The sequence below is a fragment of the Dendropsophus ebraccatus genome, chromosome 3, assembly GCF_027789765.1.
Source record: "Dendropsophus ebraccatus isolate aDenEbr1 chromosome 3, aDenEbr1.pat, whole genome shotgun sequence".
Classification (NCBI taxonomy): Eukaryota; Metazoa; Chordata; class Amphibia; order Anura; family Hylidae; genus Dendropsophus; species Dendropsophus ebraccatus.
Window position 1 is genome coordinate 195,929,747 of NC_091456.1, and position 18,347 is coordinate 195,948,093.

The 18,347-nt window shown below is 45.6% G+C and overlaps 1 protein-coding gene and 1 long non-coding RNA gene across 4 annotated transcripts in view; both read right to left on the minus strand.

Annotated features, from left to right (window-relative positions):
• Positions 1-18,347, minus strand: part of LOC138786660 (uncharacterized) — a 68,071-nt gene that overhangs the window by 6,327 nt on the left and 43,397 nt on the right. The window contains 1 exon segment of the mRNA XM_069963637.1: positions 1,041-2,241. Coding sequence (XP_069819738.1) covers positions 1,041-2,241 — 1,201 coding nt within the window.
• Positions 3,733-6,370, minus strand: LOC138786880 (uncharacterized). 3 transcript variants are annotated; one of them, XR_011362235.1, is made up of 3 exons: positions 6,319-6,370; positions 5,442-5,580; positions 3,733-3,942 (listed from the first exon to the last, which is right to left on the minus strand). It is a non-coding gene; the product is annotated as an uncharacterized lncRNA (long non-coding RNA). The 3 variants fall into 3 exon arrangements; XR_011362233.1 differs by having other exon boundaries at positions 6,311-6,368; XR_011362234.1 differs by lacking the exon at positions 6,319-6,370 and adding an exon at positions 6,048-6,135.

Here is an 18,347-nt window from a genome sequence, read left to right on the forward strand (position 1 = left end):
GATGTATGTGGAGCAGAGCTGTCTGTGTGTGATGTGTGTGGAGCAGAGCTGTGTGTGTGTAATCCTGTTCTCAGACCCCACGTGCAGTAATAAGGCCCGGTCACTGTTCTGCCAATGTTACTGGTCGTTCTCCTTAGAAACCCTAGCCGTACTCCATCTTGCACACACCCTGGCCGGACACATGTAGTTAGAACAGTAAATTCTATAAGGGACAAAAAAAGGGAGTGGTCTTAGGGTCCTTTCACACATACAGATAAATCACCTAAGCGATCGTTTAGCGAACGACAAGCAATGATTTTTTTTTCTTCTTTTAAACAATAGACGCTTAGACATAAAGATAAATCGCTAAGAAAACTCGTTAATGCTATCATAAATATGGCCGTAATTACGTTTGTATATACACCGTGAATGTTCGTAATTGCGTTCGTAGCTATATACTGTGGCTGATGAGTGTTTACATTGAAAGGCTTGAGAACAATTAACAATGATTTTGAGGTCAGCTCAAAACGTGCGATCAACTGGGTACGAGCAAAATTTTGTTAGTTGTTTGATCATTGCCGCATTTACAACAGAAGATTATTGTTAAAATTTAAATAATTTTACTTAAAGGGATACTTTTTTTCTTTTAAATCAACTGGTTTCAGAAAGTTATGTAGATTGGTAGAAAAGAGATGATGCGGCGCTTATCCGATACTGCAAAAGATGTCACTGATTCTTCTTACACGCTCGTGGATACAAACAAACGAAAGCAAGCTACGACCGTTTCACGCTCAATTGGCGCTTCTTCTCGTAAAAGGAACGCAGCCTGCTTTTGTGCAGTGCCCCTCTTGTGGAGATATATATATACACACACACACACACACACACACACACATAGATGTTGTATTGCTTTCTATTGCAAAAAAAATAAAAAATTGCCGCAGTAATCCAAAATATCGTCAACAAATTTTGGTAAATTATTCTGAAATAATTTATTAAACATAGAACATAGTAAGCGATGCTCAGTCCTTCAGTGTTCACGCAAACATTTCACTTAATACTTAATGCTCTGAATTGGTTTCTACCGATGTGATTTTTTTTTTTATGTTTAGCAAGATGCGATTTTGTCGCAAAACATATTCCACATTCTGGACAAGTAAAAGGTTTTTCTCCTGTGTGAGTTCTGTAATGGTCAATAAGATGCGCTTTCCGAGTAAAACATTTCCCACATTCTGAACATGAATAGGGCTTCTCCCCTGTGTGAATTTTCTGATGTTCAACAAGATTTGATTTTAAACTAAAACATTTCCCACATTCTAGACATAAAAATGGCTTCTCCCCTGTGTGAGTGATTTGATGTTTAACAAGATCCGATTTCTGAAAAAAGCATTTTCCACATTCTGAACATAAAATTGCATTCTCCCCTGTGTGAATTTTCTGATGTTTAACAAGAACTGATTTCTCAGTAAAACATTTCCCACATTCAGGACATGAAAATGGTCTTTCTCCTGTGTGAGTTCTGCGATGGTCTGCAAGATGTGATTTCCGAGTAAAACATTTATCACATTCTGAACATGAAAATGGCTTCTCCCCTGTGTGTATTTTCTGATGTTCAACAAGATTTGATTTTAAAGTAAAACATTTTCCACATTCTGAACATAAAATTGGATTCTCCCCCGAGTGTATTCTCTGATGTTTAACAAGACCTGATTTCTCAGTAAAACATTTCCCACATTCTGGACATGAAAATGGTTTTTCTCCTGTGTGAGTTTTTAGGTGTCCAATGACATGTGATTTTCGATTAAAGGTTTTCCCACATTCTGGACATGAATATGGCTTCTGCCCTGTGTGACTTCTTTGGCGTCCAACGAGATGACTAAAACACTTTCTACATTCTTGGCATAAAAACGGCCTCTCAGATCGCAGATATTTAGCATGAATGGATTTCACAGTAAAACATTTCCCACATTCTTGACATGAAAACGGCTTCTCTCCTGTGTGAATTGTCTGACGTCTCTCAAGATCTGATTTCTCACACTCACTTCTGGGACTTTTAATTTGCTTAGCAGTCTGTGATGGATCAGTATATAGTGCTGGTATATAAGGATGAGATGGCAGCTCTTTGCTGTGAGGGTCTGGGGGTATATCTGGGGGAATAGAATGTTCTTCATATGTATCTTGTGTGATCTGACCATCTGCTGTAATATCTGGAGATATCTGATGTCCCTCTGATCTCCGGGGACACTCAGCTGCCAAGAAGAATCAGATTTAATCACTACGTAATAATAACTCACAACCTGCTCCACTACCGCACAACTCCCCGTATTCCTGGAGCGGCCACTTTCTCCCAGACACAGCACCGCTCTTGTCCCCAGTTTGGGTGCAGGTTTTGTAACTCCGTTCCATTGAAATGAATGGAGCCTAATTGCAAACTGCACCTGACCTGGAGACAAGAGCAGTGCTGTCTCTGGAAGAAAGTGGCCATGTTTTTGTAGCGCTAGATAACCCCTTTAATGATTCTAGACCTGTGGATGAGAAGCTGCATCCACCACAACACTGCTCAAGGGACTCGTATCTAGGTCCTAAAATCCTAATCCTCTCCGTGCTCAGACAAGTAACCTGGAATTCATCCCAATATCTAAAGATGGAAACAACTAGAAAAACACTCAGTCTGAATGACCGACTATTCAATCCTGTATCTCCTACAGTGCTCAATGGGACCCAACACTCCTCTGCCCCATAGACAACTAAGCTAAACAGCACCAAACACATACAGAGAGTGAGGTGTGTATATAGTCCTGTCTATTACCTGCTGATGGGAGGGGCTGCTGATCCTCCAGCATCACATCCTTGTACTGATCCTTGTGTCCTTCTACATACTCCCACTCCTCCATGGAGAAATAGACCGCCACGTCCTGACACCTTATAGGAACCTGACACACACAATGATCACACAGTCATCCCCCCCACCCCTCCAGTGGTCTTACTGTATAATGTCCCAGCATTCCCAGCAGCCACAGTCTCACCTCTCCACTCAGCAGCTCCACCATCTTGTTGGTGACTTCTAGGATCTTCTCTTCCTCCATTTCCTCATGTATCAGGGGCCCCGGGATTGGGCTCAGGGTTCTTCCCCATCCTTCACACCCAGGGGCCCCACAGCGCCCACTAGAGGACTTCTTCACTACTGTGTAATCCTGTGTATGGAGAGACACATTACTATCACTCCATCCATTCCCAGAATCCCTCACCTCTCCAGTCCTATCCATCTGTTATTCCATAGATAAGAATGATGTCATGATGACATCACTCCCAGAATCCCTCACCTCTCCAGTCCTATCCATCTGTTATTCCATAGATAAGAATGATGTCATGATGACATCACTCCCAGAATCCCTCATCTCTCCAGTCCTATCCATCTGTTATTCCATAGATAAGAATGATGTCATGATGACATCACTCCCAGAATCCCTCACCTCCCCAGTCCTATCCATCTGTTATTCCATAGATAAGAATGATGTCATGATGACATCACTCCCAGAATCCATCACCTCCCCAGTCCTATCCATCTGTTATTCCATAGATAAGAATGATGTCATGATGACATCACTCCCAGAATCCCTCACCTCTCCAGTCCTATCCATCTGTTATTCCATAGATAAGAATGATGACATCACTCCCAGAATCCCTCACCTCTCCAGTCCTATCCGTGTTATTCCATAGATAAGAATGATGTCATGATGACATCACTCCCAGAATCCCTCACCTCCCCAGTCCTATCCATCTGTTATTCCATAGATAAGAATGATGTCATGATGACATCACTCCCAGAATCCCTCACCTCCCCAGTAAGCAGGAAGAGTATGTGTAGGGTGAGGGTTATTATCCTCTCGGCCATCTTGTCTCTGTCTCTCTCCATGGTTGGATAATCAGTATAATGTACAGAGGATCCGGTACTGTAGGATTCTGTATGGGAAGAAGATGAGACAATGTAGAACAGTTATCGGAGGTTATATGGGGAAACCATTGAGGAGATATCAGTGTGGATGATGGATGAGTTGGTCACTTGTCAGAACAGATTCTTGATGTTAGAAGTAAAGTGTTGTAGTCGGCATCTTCACATGATCCTTATTATTCTCCATCATCTGTTGTTACTAATATATTGATATGAACTAGTAAGATGGAGGCCAAAAGGACAAGGTAGAGACACAATAGCCACAGCCTCCTCTCCAGCTTCTTGATTGACATACAGAGCTCTATGTGTAAGTCAATGAAGGGCTGGTAGGTTAAGGTTGTGGCACTTGAGAAACTAACTCAAAAACCTCAATGTGTAAACACAGCCTTAAAGGGTCAGCGACCAGCCGAGAAATGAGAAAATGCTTGTTTGTCAAGCAATGTACAGCAGACAATGATATGATGGAGCGCACAATCTCATGCTCATTCGTGCAGCCAGGACGTACGATTGTTGGGGCCTTTTAAGGATTTACAACCAAGATCTACACTTAGGGCCCAATATAAATCTGTGGAGAACAATGTGAGCCAGGAGTGAAGGGCACTACAGGGAGTGAGGGACGCTACTGGGAGCCGGGGAGTGAGGGACGCTACTGGGAGCCGGGGAGTGAGGGACGCTACTGGGAGACGGGGAGTGAGGGACGCTACTGGGAGACGGGGAGTGAGGGACGCTACTGGGAGACGGGGAGTGAGGGACGCTACTGGGAGACGGGGAGTGAGGGACGCTACTGGGAGACGGGGAGTGAGGGACGCTACTGGGAGACGGGGAGTGAGGGACGCTACTGGGAGACGGGGAGTGAGGGACGCTACTGGGAGACGGGGAGTGAGGGACGCTACGGGGAGCCGGGGAGGGAGGGACGCTACTACGCAATGATTAATGTCCCCTTTGTGTTTAGACTCTTAAGATTTACGTAAGTCAGCTTTTCACTTAACTTACTAGACAAAGCTGAATCCCCCAAAAAATGTAATAACATGAGGGGTATGAGTTAGTCTAGACCACTTTAACCTAGGACATAGTGTGGACTGAGGGGATACTCTGCCTGTTACACTGGGAATGGGCTTGTAAACGAAATTGCTTGTATATCAAAGCAAATTTTCCCATAAGAAATAATTTAAATGCAGACGATTCGTTCCACAACCCAAAAATAAGGTAGATGGGGTGTTGTGTATCAAGGAAGAAGACTGTATCAGTAAAGAAGGGGTTAATGAGTTGGCTGGAAACCTGCTGTTACTGACACCTTTTAGCACTAGTACGGAGAAAGGGTTAATTCAGGAGTCCGAGGGAAGCAGATGTCATACACCATACAGAGCCATGTGAAGGCAAGATGGCAGCGACACGTGTGTGGCAGCAGCGGGTGATGTGCGGACAAGGCCTTGGGTAGTTGAAGCACTGACCGCTTGGGTTATACCTGAATACTGAGGTAGGATGAGGATGGGGCCTCGGCTTCACTTACACTCAGTCCTCCGGCAGCAGGGAGAGCAGATAAGGTCGAGCTGCTCGCTTCCACAGGAGGATCTCCGCAGTTCTACAGGGTCCCTGATGCAGATGGGCACCGGAGGAGAGACGGAAGGTGTCCGATCCTCGTCTAACTTCTACAGCCACCAGGAATCAAACACAGAGCATTCGGATAATGTTACTGAACCTGAACATTGCGAAAGGAGAACTAAACATTCCTAGTGACTACTTATCAGTCTCCCGGAGCAACAAAAGTAACCAACTAAATAACCTCTTACACTACTACATAGAGAACTAAGAGATTTCCCATCACTAATATATATAGACAGTGATTCCCATAAGAAACCACTGATCTGCAGACAATTGTTTCCACACCCCAAATATAATGATTTATTATTCTGAATAACAAGTAAAACAGATGAAACATTCAGAAACAGCAGAATCTGTGATATTATAAGTTACTGTACAGTAATGGAGAGGATGGGAAACACAAGGGCGGACAGAGACTGCAGGGAGCAGGAAGGAATGAGCAGGGCAGATGTGGGCACATACATGCAGCGCTCTCTGTCCGGGGAGAGAGGGGTTACAGCTATGGAGAGATTACCTCCTCAGTCCTGTCCTCTGATGTAAGCCCCAGCCTGAGGTGGATCTGCTATGATTGGGAAGGTGAGGGAGACTTCCTGGGTCAGAGTACAGGGCTGTAGACCCCGCTATGCAGACCATGCCCCTCCCCCACTCCCCCTCCCACCCAGTACAGGGAGCTCTTACACCAAAGCAATGCTCTTATACCAAGTCACAATTTTGAAAAACTGTGAGCTCTTAAACCAAAACGGTCTTAATCCAAGGTACCACTGTATATATATATACCCCTCCACCTGCAGAGCTGTATAGGAGCCGTGTGCTTCCGGTAGATGCTAGAGTGTATCCTCTCCTTTGAGGTGTGATGTCACCAGGAGGGGCGGGGCCTCGACCGGAAGTAGGAAGTAGTGAGCTGCTGCACCATTCACTGTGCAGAAACAGAGTGAAGGAAGCTGCAATATCCATAGTAGCATGGAGGGGTATACAGGGGGAGAGGACTGGTGTGTGGGGTCTGTATACAGGGGGAGAGGACTGGTGTGTGGGGTCTGTATACAGGGGGAGAGGACTGGTGTGTGTGGGGTCTGTATACAGGGGGGAGAGGACTGGTGTGTGGGGTCTGTATACAGGGGGGAGGACTGGTGTGTGGGGTCTGTATACAGGGGAGAGGACTGGTGTGTGGGGTCTGTATACAGGGGAGAGGACTGGTGTGTAGGGTCTGTATACAGGGGAGAGGACTGGTGTGTGGGGTCTGTATACAGGGGGAGAGGACTGGTGTGTGTGGGGTCTGTATACAGGGGGAGAGGACTGATGTGTGGGGTCTGTATACAGGGGAGAGGACTGGTGTGTGGGGTCTGTATACAGGGAGGAGAGGACTGGTGTGTGGGGTCTGTATACAGGGGGAGAGGACAGGCATGTGTGGGGTCTGTATACAGGGGAGAGGACTGGTGTGGGGGGTCTGTATACAGGGGAGAGGACTGGTGTGTGGGGTCTGTATACAGGGGGAGAGGACTGGTGTGTGGGTTCTATATACAGGGGAGAGGACTGGTGTGTGTGGGTTCTATATACAGGGGAGAGGACTGGTGTGTGTGGGGTCTGTATACAGGGGGAGAGGACTGGTGTGTGGGGTCTGTATACAGGGGAGAGGACTGGTGTGTGGGGTCTGTATACAGGGGGAGAGGACTGGTGTGTGGGGTCTGTATACAGGGGGAGAGGACTGGTGTGTGGGGTCTGTATACAGGGGGAGAGGACTGGTGTGTGGGGTCTGTATACAGGGGAGAGGACTGGTGTGTGTGGTCTGTATACAGGGGGAGAGGACTGGTGTGTGGGGTCTGTATACAGGGGAGAGGACTGGTGTGCGGGGTCTGTATACAGGGGGAGAGGACTGGTGTGTGTGGGGGGTCTGTATACAGGGGAGAGGACTGGTGTGTGGTCTGTATACAGGGGGAGAGGACTGGTGTGTGGGGTCTGTATACAGGGGGAGAGGACTGGTGTGTGAGGTCTGTATACAGGGGGAGAGGACTGGTGTGGGGTGGGGTCTGTATACAGGGGGAGAGGACTGGTGTGGGGGGTCTGTATACAGGGGGAGAGGAGTGGTGTGGGGGGTCTGTATATAGGGGGAGAGGACTGGTGTGGGGGGTCTGTATACAGGGGGAGAGGACTGGTGTGTGTGGGGGGGGGTCTGTATACAGGGGGAGAGGACTGGTATGTGGGGTTTGTATACAGGGGAGAGGACTGGTATGTGGGGTCTGTATACAGGGGGAGAGAACCCCTGTACACAGACACCCCACACTGGTCCCCTCTCCCCCTGTATACAGACCCCACACACTAGTCCTCTCCCCCTCTATAAAGACCCCACACACACCAGTCCTCTCCCCCTGTATACACCCCACACACACACCAGTCCTCTCCCCCTGTATACACCCCCCACACACACCAGTCCTCTCCCCCTGTATACAGACCCTACACACCAGTCCTCTCCCTGTATACAGACCCCACACACCAGTCCTTTCCCCCTGTATACAGACCCCACACACACCAGTCCTCTTCCCAGTATACAGACCCCACACACACCAGTCCTCTCCCCTGTATACAGACCCCACACACACCAGTCCTCTCCCCTTGTATACAGACCCCACACACCAGTCCTCTCCCCCTGTATACAGACTACACACACCAGTCCTCTCCCCTGTATACAGACCCCACACACCAGTCCTCTCCCCTGTATACAGACCCCCACACACCAGTCCTCTCCCCCTGTATACAGACCCCACACACCAGTCCTCTCCCCTGTATACAGACCCCACACACACGCCAGTCTTCTCCCCTGTATACAGACCCCACACACCAGTCCTCTCCCCTGTATACAGACCCCACACACCAGTCCTCTCCCCTGTATACAGACCACACACCAGTCCTCTCCCCCTGTATGCAGACCCCACACACCAGTCCTCTCCCCTGTATACAAACCTTACACACACACCAGTCCTCTCCCCCTGTATACACCCCCCACACACACCAGTCCTCTCCCCCTGTATACAGACCCTACACACCAGTCCTCTCCCTGTATACAGACCCCACACACCAGTCCTTTCCCCCTGTATACAGACCCCACACACACCAGTCCTCTTCCCTGTATACAGACCCCACACACACCAGTCCTCTCCCCTGTATACAGACCCCACACACACCAGTCCTCTCCCCTTGTATACAGACCCCACACACCAGTCCTCTCCCCCTGTATACAGACTACACACACCAGTCCTCTCCCCTGTATACAGACCCCACACACCAGTCCTCTCCCCTGTATACAGACCCCCACACACCAGTCCTCTCCCCCTGTATACAGACCCCACACACCAGTCCTCTCCCCTGTATACAGACCCCACACACACGCCAGTCTTCTCCCCTGTATACAGACCCCACACACCAGTCCTCTCCCCTGTATACAGACCACACACACCAGTCCTCTCCCCTGTATACAGACCCCACACACCAGTCCTCTCCCCTGTATACAGACCACACACCAGTCCTCTCCCCCTGTATGCAGACCCCACACACCAGTCCTCTCCCCTGTATACAGACCACACACCAGTCCTCTCCCCCTGTATACAGACCCCACACACACCAGTCCTCTCCCCTGTATACAGACCCCACACACACCAGTCCTCTCCCCCTGTATACAGACCCCACACACCAGTCCTCTCCCCCTGTATACAGAACACACACACACCAGTCCTCTCCCCCTGTATACAGACCCCACACACCAGTCCTCTCCCCCTGTATGCAGACCCCACACACACCAGTCCTCTCCCCCTGTATACAGACCACACACACCAGTCCTCTCCCTCTGTATACAGCCCCCCCCCCCACACCAGTCCTGTATACAGACCCCACACACCGGTCCTCTCCTCCCTGTATACAGACCCCACACACCAGTCCTCTCCCCCTGTATACAGACCACACACACCAGTCCTCTCCCCTGTATACAGACCCCACACACACCAGTCCTCTCCCCTGTATACAGACCACACACACACCAGTCCTGGTCCTTGTACAGACAATGGTGTATTACACCAAAGGTTTCCTGGCCGTTACGTCTGATAATCATTTGGTGTAATAATCCATGTTATCAGCTGATTGTGGTCTTCAAACTGGTCGAGTAATCCAGATCACGATTGTGCTGCTGTCTACAATGGGCAGCTTGAACAATCTAAGGATTTTTTGGGCTGCCCCTCCCGCAGCTGCCCGCAGTTCCCCCAGTCACTGTCTGTGTGTGTAATAACACAGAAAATGTGCAGGGAACAAAGGGGAAGCGAGCACTGACCTAACACATCGCCGCTCGCTTTCACCTCTTAATCATGCTGTGTAATATGACCCGCTCAGGGAGAAGCTCAGAAGAGAGGATACGCTCAGAGGAGAGGATACATACTAGACTGTATACCCTGCAGTTAGAAAAGAGAACATTCTAGACCAGAGATGTCAAACTCAGGCCCTCCAGCAGTTGCAGAACTACAATTCCCACCATGTCTGGACAAGTAAGGCATGATGGGAAATGTAGTCTGTAACAGCCGAGGGATGAAGTCTGACACCTGTGGTCTAGACCTTTCAAAACTGCACTTGCTAGAATGTATGCCCTCTCAGAGGAGAGGATACACCTAGTGGAGATGCCCTCTCAGAGGAGAGGATACACCTAGTGGAGATGCCCTCTCAGAGGAGAGGGTACACCTGGTGGAGATGCCCTCTCAGAGGAGAGGATACACTCCAGACATTTCAGTACTAAACATTCTAGAATGTATGCCCTCTCAGAGGAGAGGATACTCGATGGACTTTACATTACTAGGCTATGTTCACACATAAAACACAGCACTCGGTTTTGGTCGAAGAAAGAATGACCGAAATACTATGTGTGAACATAGCCCTAAACATGCTAGGATGCATACCCTGCAGTGAGAAACTCAGAGGAGAGGATACATTCTAGACACTTCAGTACTGAACATGCTAGAATGTATCCTCTCCTCTGAGTGTATCCTCTTTTCTGAGTTTCTCACTGCAGGGGATACATTTAGCATGTTCAGTACTGAAATGCCTAGAATGTATCCTCTCCTCTGACTATATCCTCTCCTTTGAGTTTCTCACTGCAGGGGATACATTCTAGCATTTTCACTACTGAACATGCTAGAATGTATCCTCTCCTTTGAGGCTCTCACTGTAGGGGAAACATTCTAGCATGTTCAGTACTAAAATGGCTAGAATGTATCCTCTCCTCTGAGTATATCCTCTCCTTTGAGGCTCTCACTGTAGGGGATACATTCTAGCATCTTCAGTACTGAAATGGCTAGAATGTATCCTCTTCTCTGAGTATATCCTCTCCTCTGAGTTTCTCACTGTAGGGGATACATTCTAGCATTTTCACTACTGAACATGCTAGAATGTATCCTCTCCTTTGAGGCTCTCACTGTAGGGGAAACATTCTAGCATCTTCAGTACTGAAATGGCTAGAATGTATCCTCTTCTCTGAGTGTCTCACTATAGGGGATTCATTATAGTGCCTAGAATGTATCCTCTCCTCTGAGAGGGTATATATTTTAGACATTTCAATACTAAACATGATAAAATGTATCCCCTGCAGAAACTCAAAGGAGAGGATATATTCAGAGGAGAGGATACATTCTAGCCATTTCAGTACTGAAGATGCTAGAATGTATCCCCTACAGTGAGACACTCAGAGGAGAGGATACATTCTAGCCATTTCAGTACTGAAGATGCTAGAATGTATCCCCTACAGTGAGAGCCTCAAAGGAGAGGATACATTCTAGCATTTTCACTACTGAAGATGCTAGAATGTATCCCCTACAGTGAGAAACTCAAAGGAGAGGATACATTCTAGGCTCTACCGTGTGCTTCCCCTGTGCTTCCAGGACCTACCATGATGTCACAGTCATGTGATCAGTCACATGGAGGAGGAGGAGTCACATGATCAGGGGCTGCTGCTCAGTGTTTGCAGGACTCTGCTGTGCTGGATGAGCTGAAGTGATGTGTATGCAGCAGAGCTGTGTGTGTGTGATGTGTGTGGAGCAGAGCTGTGTGTGTGTGTTATATATGCCTGCAGCAGAGCCCTGTGTGTAATGTACATGTAGCTGAGCTGTATGTGTGTAATGTACATGTAGCTGAGCTGTATGTGTGTAATGTACATGTAGCTGAGCTGTATATGTGTAATGTACATGTAGCTGAGCTGTATGTGTGTAATGTACATGTAGCTGAGCTGTATATGTGTAATGTACATGTAGCTGAGCTGTATATGTGTAATGTACATGTAGCTGAGCTGTATATGTGTAATGTACATGTAGCTGAGCTGTATATGTGTAATGTACATGTAGCTGAGCTGTATGTGTGTAATGTATATGTAGCTGAGCTGTATATGTGTGTAATGTACATGTAGCTGAGCTGTATATGTGTGTAATGTGCATGTAGCTGAGCTGTATATGTGTGTAATGTGCATGTAGCTGAGCTGTATATATGTGTAATGTACATGTAGCTGAGCTGTATATGTGTAATGTACATGTAGCTGAGCTGTATATGTGTGTAATGTACATGTAGCTGAGCTGTATGTGTGTAATGTACATGTAGCTGAGCTGTATATGTGTGTAATGTACATGTAGCTGAGCTGTATATGTGTAATGTACATGTAGCTGAGCTGTGTATGTGTGTGTAATGTACATGTAGCTGAGCTGTATGTGTGTAATGTACATGTAGCTGAGCTGTATGTGTGTAATGTACATGTAGCTGAGCTGTATATGTGTGTAATGTACATGTAGCTGAGCTGTATATGTGTAATGTACATGTAGCTGAGCTGTATATGTGTAATGTACATGTAGCTGAGCTGTATATGTGTAATGTACATGTAGCTGAGCTGTATATGTGTGTAATGTACATGTAGCTGAGCTGTATATGTGTGTAATGTGCATGTAGCTGAGCTGTATATGTGTAATGTACATGTAGCTGAGCTGTATATGTGTAATGTACATGTAGCTGAGCTGTGTATGTGTGTGTAATGTACATGTAGCTGAGCTGTATGTGTGTAATGTACATGTAGCTGAGCTGTATGTGTGTAATGTACATGTAGCTGAGCTGTATATGTGTAATGTACATGTAGCTGAGCTGTATATGTGTAATGTACATGTAGCTGAGCTGTATGTGTGTAATGTACATGTAGCTGAGCTGTATGTGTGTGTAATGTACATGTAGCTGAGCTGTATGTGTGTAATGTACATGTAGCTGAGCTGTATATGTGTAATGTACATGTAGCTGAGCTGTATGTGTAATGTACATGTAGCTGAGCTGTATATGTGTGTAATGTACATGTAGCTGAGCTGTATATGTGTGTAATGTACATGTAGCTGAGCTGTATGTGTGTAATGTACATGTAGCTGAGCTGTATGTGTGTAATGTACATGTAGCTGAGCTGTATATGTGTAATGTACATGTAGCTGAGCTGTATGTGTGTGTAATGTACATGTAGCTGAGCTGTATGTGTGTAATGTACATGTAGCTGAGCTGTATATGTGTAATGTACATGTAGCTGAGCTGTATGTGTGTGTAATGTACATGTAGCTGAGCTGTATGTGTGTAATGTACATGTAGCTGAGCTGTATGTGTGTAATGTACATGTAGCTGAGCTGTATATGTGTGTAATGTACATGTAGCTGAGCTGTATGTGTGTAATGTACATGTAGCTGAGCTGTATATGTGTAATGTACATGTAGCTGAGCTGTATATGTGTAATGTACATGTAGCTGAGCTGTATATGTGTAATGTACATGTAGCTGAGCTGTATATGTACACAGTAGAGCATTTGTAGTATAAAGGAGTTTGGGGTTTCCCTAAGGTCGGGCAGAGAATGGATCCTGTATTATAGTGATATAGATTTGTTAATATATTGGTTGTTCTTTATTGTATTATAGAGAGGCGCCATGCTGGAGATGGGTCACTATAGCTATACATCTACACACCACACTCAGGAAGTTACCATAGCTGCCTCCTTATTGTACTACACCAGCTAGAAGAAAGAAACCTTTCACTGGGCTATTGGTGTCTTGAATGTTGAAGTATTAGTCTCTTTGGTTTAAGACTGGTTGCAGTAGTACCACGTCTCGAAGAAGCAGGCAGAGCGGTTATGTAACTGAGCCTTCAGGTCCTCCAGAAAGGCACTAGCTTATGGCAACTCCAGTTTATAATAATAATGCTTTTATTTGTATAGCGCACACAGATTCCGCAGCACTTTATGTCAATTATTGCATTACTCCCTGCCCCCATTAGGGCTCACAATCTAAATTCACCTATCATTATGTTTTGGGTGAGGGAGGAAACCGGAGTACCTGGAGGAAACCCACACAAACACGGAGAGAACATACAAACTCTTTGCAGATGTTGCCCTTGGTGGGATTTGAACCCAGGACCCCAGCACTGCAAGGCTACAGTGCTAACCACTGAGCCACCATGCTAGTTTCCTTTCCAGTAACAGCTGCGGTGTCGACATGAGTACAAGTGGGGAAATTTTCCCTTTGGGCCTGTGTTACATGATCAATTGGAGAAATACGGCGATAAAAAGAAGGGTTTTCCCTCTACTTCCCAATTCTGACTGTATCGGTGCTTTCGAGGCCAAGGTAGAGGAGGTTTTTGCAAAAGAGGCTCAGACAGATCCACCTTGGGTAGGGGAACCAACAAGTCAAAGGGGTTCCTCTTCTCCAAGAAATCTGATGCTAACAAGAAATCTTCCTCCCAGTGACGTCAGGGAACGAGTGGGTGGCAGGCTGCGCCACTTCGCTCAGGAATGGGTAAAGATTTGTGGAAGCTCCTGGGTTCTTGGGTATTTCCAAGATGGCTTAAGTTTCGATTTAGTTTCCCTGCCACCCACTCGTTTTCTGGTCACAAAAAATCACTTGAGGGAGAGGGGCAAAAATCCTTAGAGATAGAAGGCCTCTCTTTAATGGACAAACATAGTAATTTCTGTACCACAGTCCCAGATAGGTCTAGATTTTTACTCAAATCTCTTTTTGGTGCAAAAATCCGATTAGTCTTACCGGGTTACCATAAATTTTAAACCCCTAAACAGATATGTAAGGTACCAAAAGTTCAAGATAGAGACCATCAAGTCAACTATAAACCTCCTCACAAAAGACTGTTTTATGGCCTATAGACTTAAAAGACGCTTACCTGCATGTGCCCATTCACGAGACTTTCAAAAATACCTGAGGATTGCAATTTGGATAGACAACAAGCTTTTACACCTGCAGTTTCAGGCCCTTCCATTTGGCATCGCTATTGCTCCCAGAGTCTTCACAAAAAATCGTGTCAGAAATGGCAGCCCATATAATAGAAGGACAAGGTCTGTTCATTCTTTACTTGGACGATTTTCTGGTTCTCAGCAGAAGTCTCATAGATAGGACTCTTGCCATACTAAAAAAAAGCTTGGTTGGATTGTAAATTATGAAAAATCTTCTTTAATTCCAGTTCTGCAAAAGAAGTTTCTGGGAATTATACTGAACTCTGCATGTCAACGATCTTTTCTTCCAGAGGACAAGATAGAAAAAATACAGTCGTCAGTGATGGCGGTCTCTCAAAAACCTTTGACTACAACTTGACCGGTGTGTGTCTTTATTAGGCTTACTTACAGCTTCCATTCCAGCAGTTACCTGGGCCCAGATCCATGCTATGCCTTTACAGTCAGTTACTGAATAAAGGCCCTATTATCGTTAATCGTTCGCTGTAATTCCACATTCGTTCGCTCAAGTTCTGCATTTTTTCACTAATCATTCAGTGTGATTGCACATTGTGCATTGTTTTGCTGGGATCAGAAGGAATAAACTATTATAGTAACGATCGTAACTAACGACCATTGTTCTGTGTAATATGGTGAATGATAAACAATCTCGTTTGCGATCGTTTATGATTAGTCGTTAATCATTAAAAATCGCTCCATGTAATAGTGCCCTAAATGGGATGGTTGTCCTCAGGGATTAGATAAACGGATTATTATCTCTAGCCAGACTTTAGACAACCTCTCTTGATGGTTAGACAGTATCACCTCTCTGTGGGGCTTAGTTTGGTAACTTTAGTCCCTAGAGTCCTTACGACAGATGCTAGTCCTAGAGGTTGGGGGGCCCACTTGGACGTTCTCAACTTTCAGGGGGTCTGGAATGAGACTTTTAAAGATGATGGTGCGTTTACACGCATTCGAACGATAATCGTATGTGAAAACGCAGCGAACGATCAAATGACGAACGATACATCGCTCATTTTGATCTTTCAACATGTTATCAAATCGTCGTTCGCAAAAAATTCGCAAATCGTTCCGTGTGAACAGTCGTTCGTCGATTTAACCAATGTTTGAGATAGGCTTAAGCGTTCGCAAAACGAATTTTCCGTACGATATATTGTACCGTCTAAACGCTGCTCGTTAGGAAAAAAAAAACTTTACTCCGACATCGTTAATCGTACGATCGGGCCAATTATCGTTACGTGTAAACGCACCATAAGTCGTCAAATTTTTGAGAGTTGTCAGCTGTGTTAGAAGCCCTACATGCTGCTTCCGTGCATATTGGAAATTCAGATGTAAAGATCATGTCAGATAACTCAACCACGGTAGTAGTTCTCAACAGACAGGGTACGTGGCAGCGAGCGGTGTGTGGGTTTTTATTCAAATATACGAGGAGTTTTTTGGGGGGTTCCCCCGAATGTTTTTGTGGGGGGGTTTTTGCCCTAGAATGGACCTCGTGTTTGACCGAGAACTTTCGTATGGAGGACAGGGCCTTTTTGATCGCAAACACAAACTGGAAGTGAAGGCCGCTGCAGTCTCAATAAACGCATTTTTTATTGTAATTCCTTTCGCCTGAGGCCCGAGAAATTGCGTGCGGAGGACAGGGCCTATTCGATCGTCCCCCGGATTGGGGCATTGCCAGGTAGAGATAACTAGCTGGAAGAGTATAGCTACGCAACAACAGCTTTTTTTAAAGAGGGCAACGCAGTGAAAGCTTGCTCATAGTATTCCGGGATACATTGCGTCCGAAAAAGGGAAAGAAACGTGTGCGTTGCTTTTTTTTTTTTTTTTATTTTGGCGCCAACCGGAAGTGGCAGGAAGTTTACACAACAGCGATTTTTTATTTTGTGCCTCAAATTAAAGAGAAAGCTCAGTCAAAGTATTTCTTGGGAAAATGTATGTTGAGCAATGGGATACATTGAGTACTAAAAAAGCCGTGCGCCCACCTGAAGTGGCGGTTTGCTATGTAAAAGAAGGTTGCCTCAATCTTTTTTTCTACAATTATACAATTATATACAAATTTATTGCTTGAGAACATTTAATATTAATTTTTTTACGAATAAACGAAAGAAAGAAAAGAATATGCCCTTTGGAGACAGATAAAATGGGGAAAAAAATAACTCTCCACCACTTACTTGAACGATAATCTGTTGTTTATGGTTCCGTTGAATCACTTTGAAGCGAACGATCGAGGTCAAAATGACTGCACTAACGACTAAAATGAAAGACCATTGCAAATGATTTTAAGAAGCTCGCAAAGCAGTCGTTTGAGATCGTTCATCGTTAATGATAATGGAATAGGGCCCTAAGTCTATCTGTGGAACTTTCTCTGGTGCTGCTGTCATGTTGAAGGGGAAAACAGGAAAACAGTAGTAACTCACTGGAAATGATGTTTCCCCAAGTACATGATAGCACCAGGGAATTCCCACCCTTTGTTTTCTTTTTTCTTTTCACTGGTGTAGTACACTGGGTGTGTGTATGTGTGTGTATGTATGTATATATATATATATATATATATATATATATATATAATGTTTTTGCGTTGGTGGAGGATGTTTTTTTTTGTTTTCTTTTATAAACAATGCTACTAATAAGGTGGGCTCTCTCCCTTGGTCTCAGAAATTCACTGAGGCCCGCCCCTCTTATCTCTTCAGGTTTCCTGTCCCTCGGGGCGGAGTCCCTCTCTCTCTCTCTGGTGGTGCTGTCATGTATTCGGGTAAACATCATTTCCCGTGAGTAACTACTGTTTTTAGCGTGGGAACAATGGTTCAGTGTGTGTGCCCACAAAACGGGCAGAGCAAGGTATCCAGGGTGCCGCTGCAGGGGAAGCTGGTGAGCTGGCGGCCTCAACCTTGACCCAAAGTTTAGTTGAAGCATGTCTGCGCCAGTCCAGTACCCTAGCAAGATGAGTGGTGATAATATTGGTGTAGGTTGGGTAATCCGACTCCACCACTTGCCTTCGGACAACGGAGTTTGGTCCTGGCCAGGCAGGGAGGTTTGTGAGCCCAAACGAAATTGGCAAGCAGAGAGGAGAGTTGACGGAAGTAGATCAAGGGTATAGTAATCTTTAAAGCTTGAATCACATAGAGAATGCGAGGGAGCACATTCATCTTTAAAATGGAGATGGGCCAAACCATGAAAACGTACCCTTGTGCCACTTCTGCAAATCGTCTGCGACTTTTTTTTAACATAGGAGAAAAGTTTACCTCATGTAAGTTTGCAATGTTAGAGGTGAGCTGCACTTCCAAGTAAGTTAAGGAGGTTTTAAAAGGGAAGGATGCTGCCAGGGATTGGACTGTCAGAGAAGGTAAGGATATATTAATGGCTTCAGATTTTTGTAGATTTATCTCGCGATTAGCCAAGGATTGGTTGGTAGCTAGTTCAGACAGCTAGTTTTTTAGTTAGGTAAAGAGACAGTAGGATTAGCGAGGAAAAAGAGATCGTCTGCGTATGCAGGAGATCGTCTGGGTACTCCTGAAACAGGTTATGGCGCACATGGCTTAAGAAAGG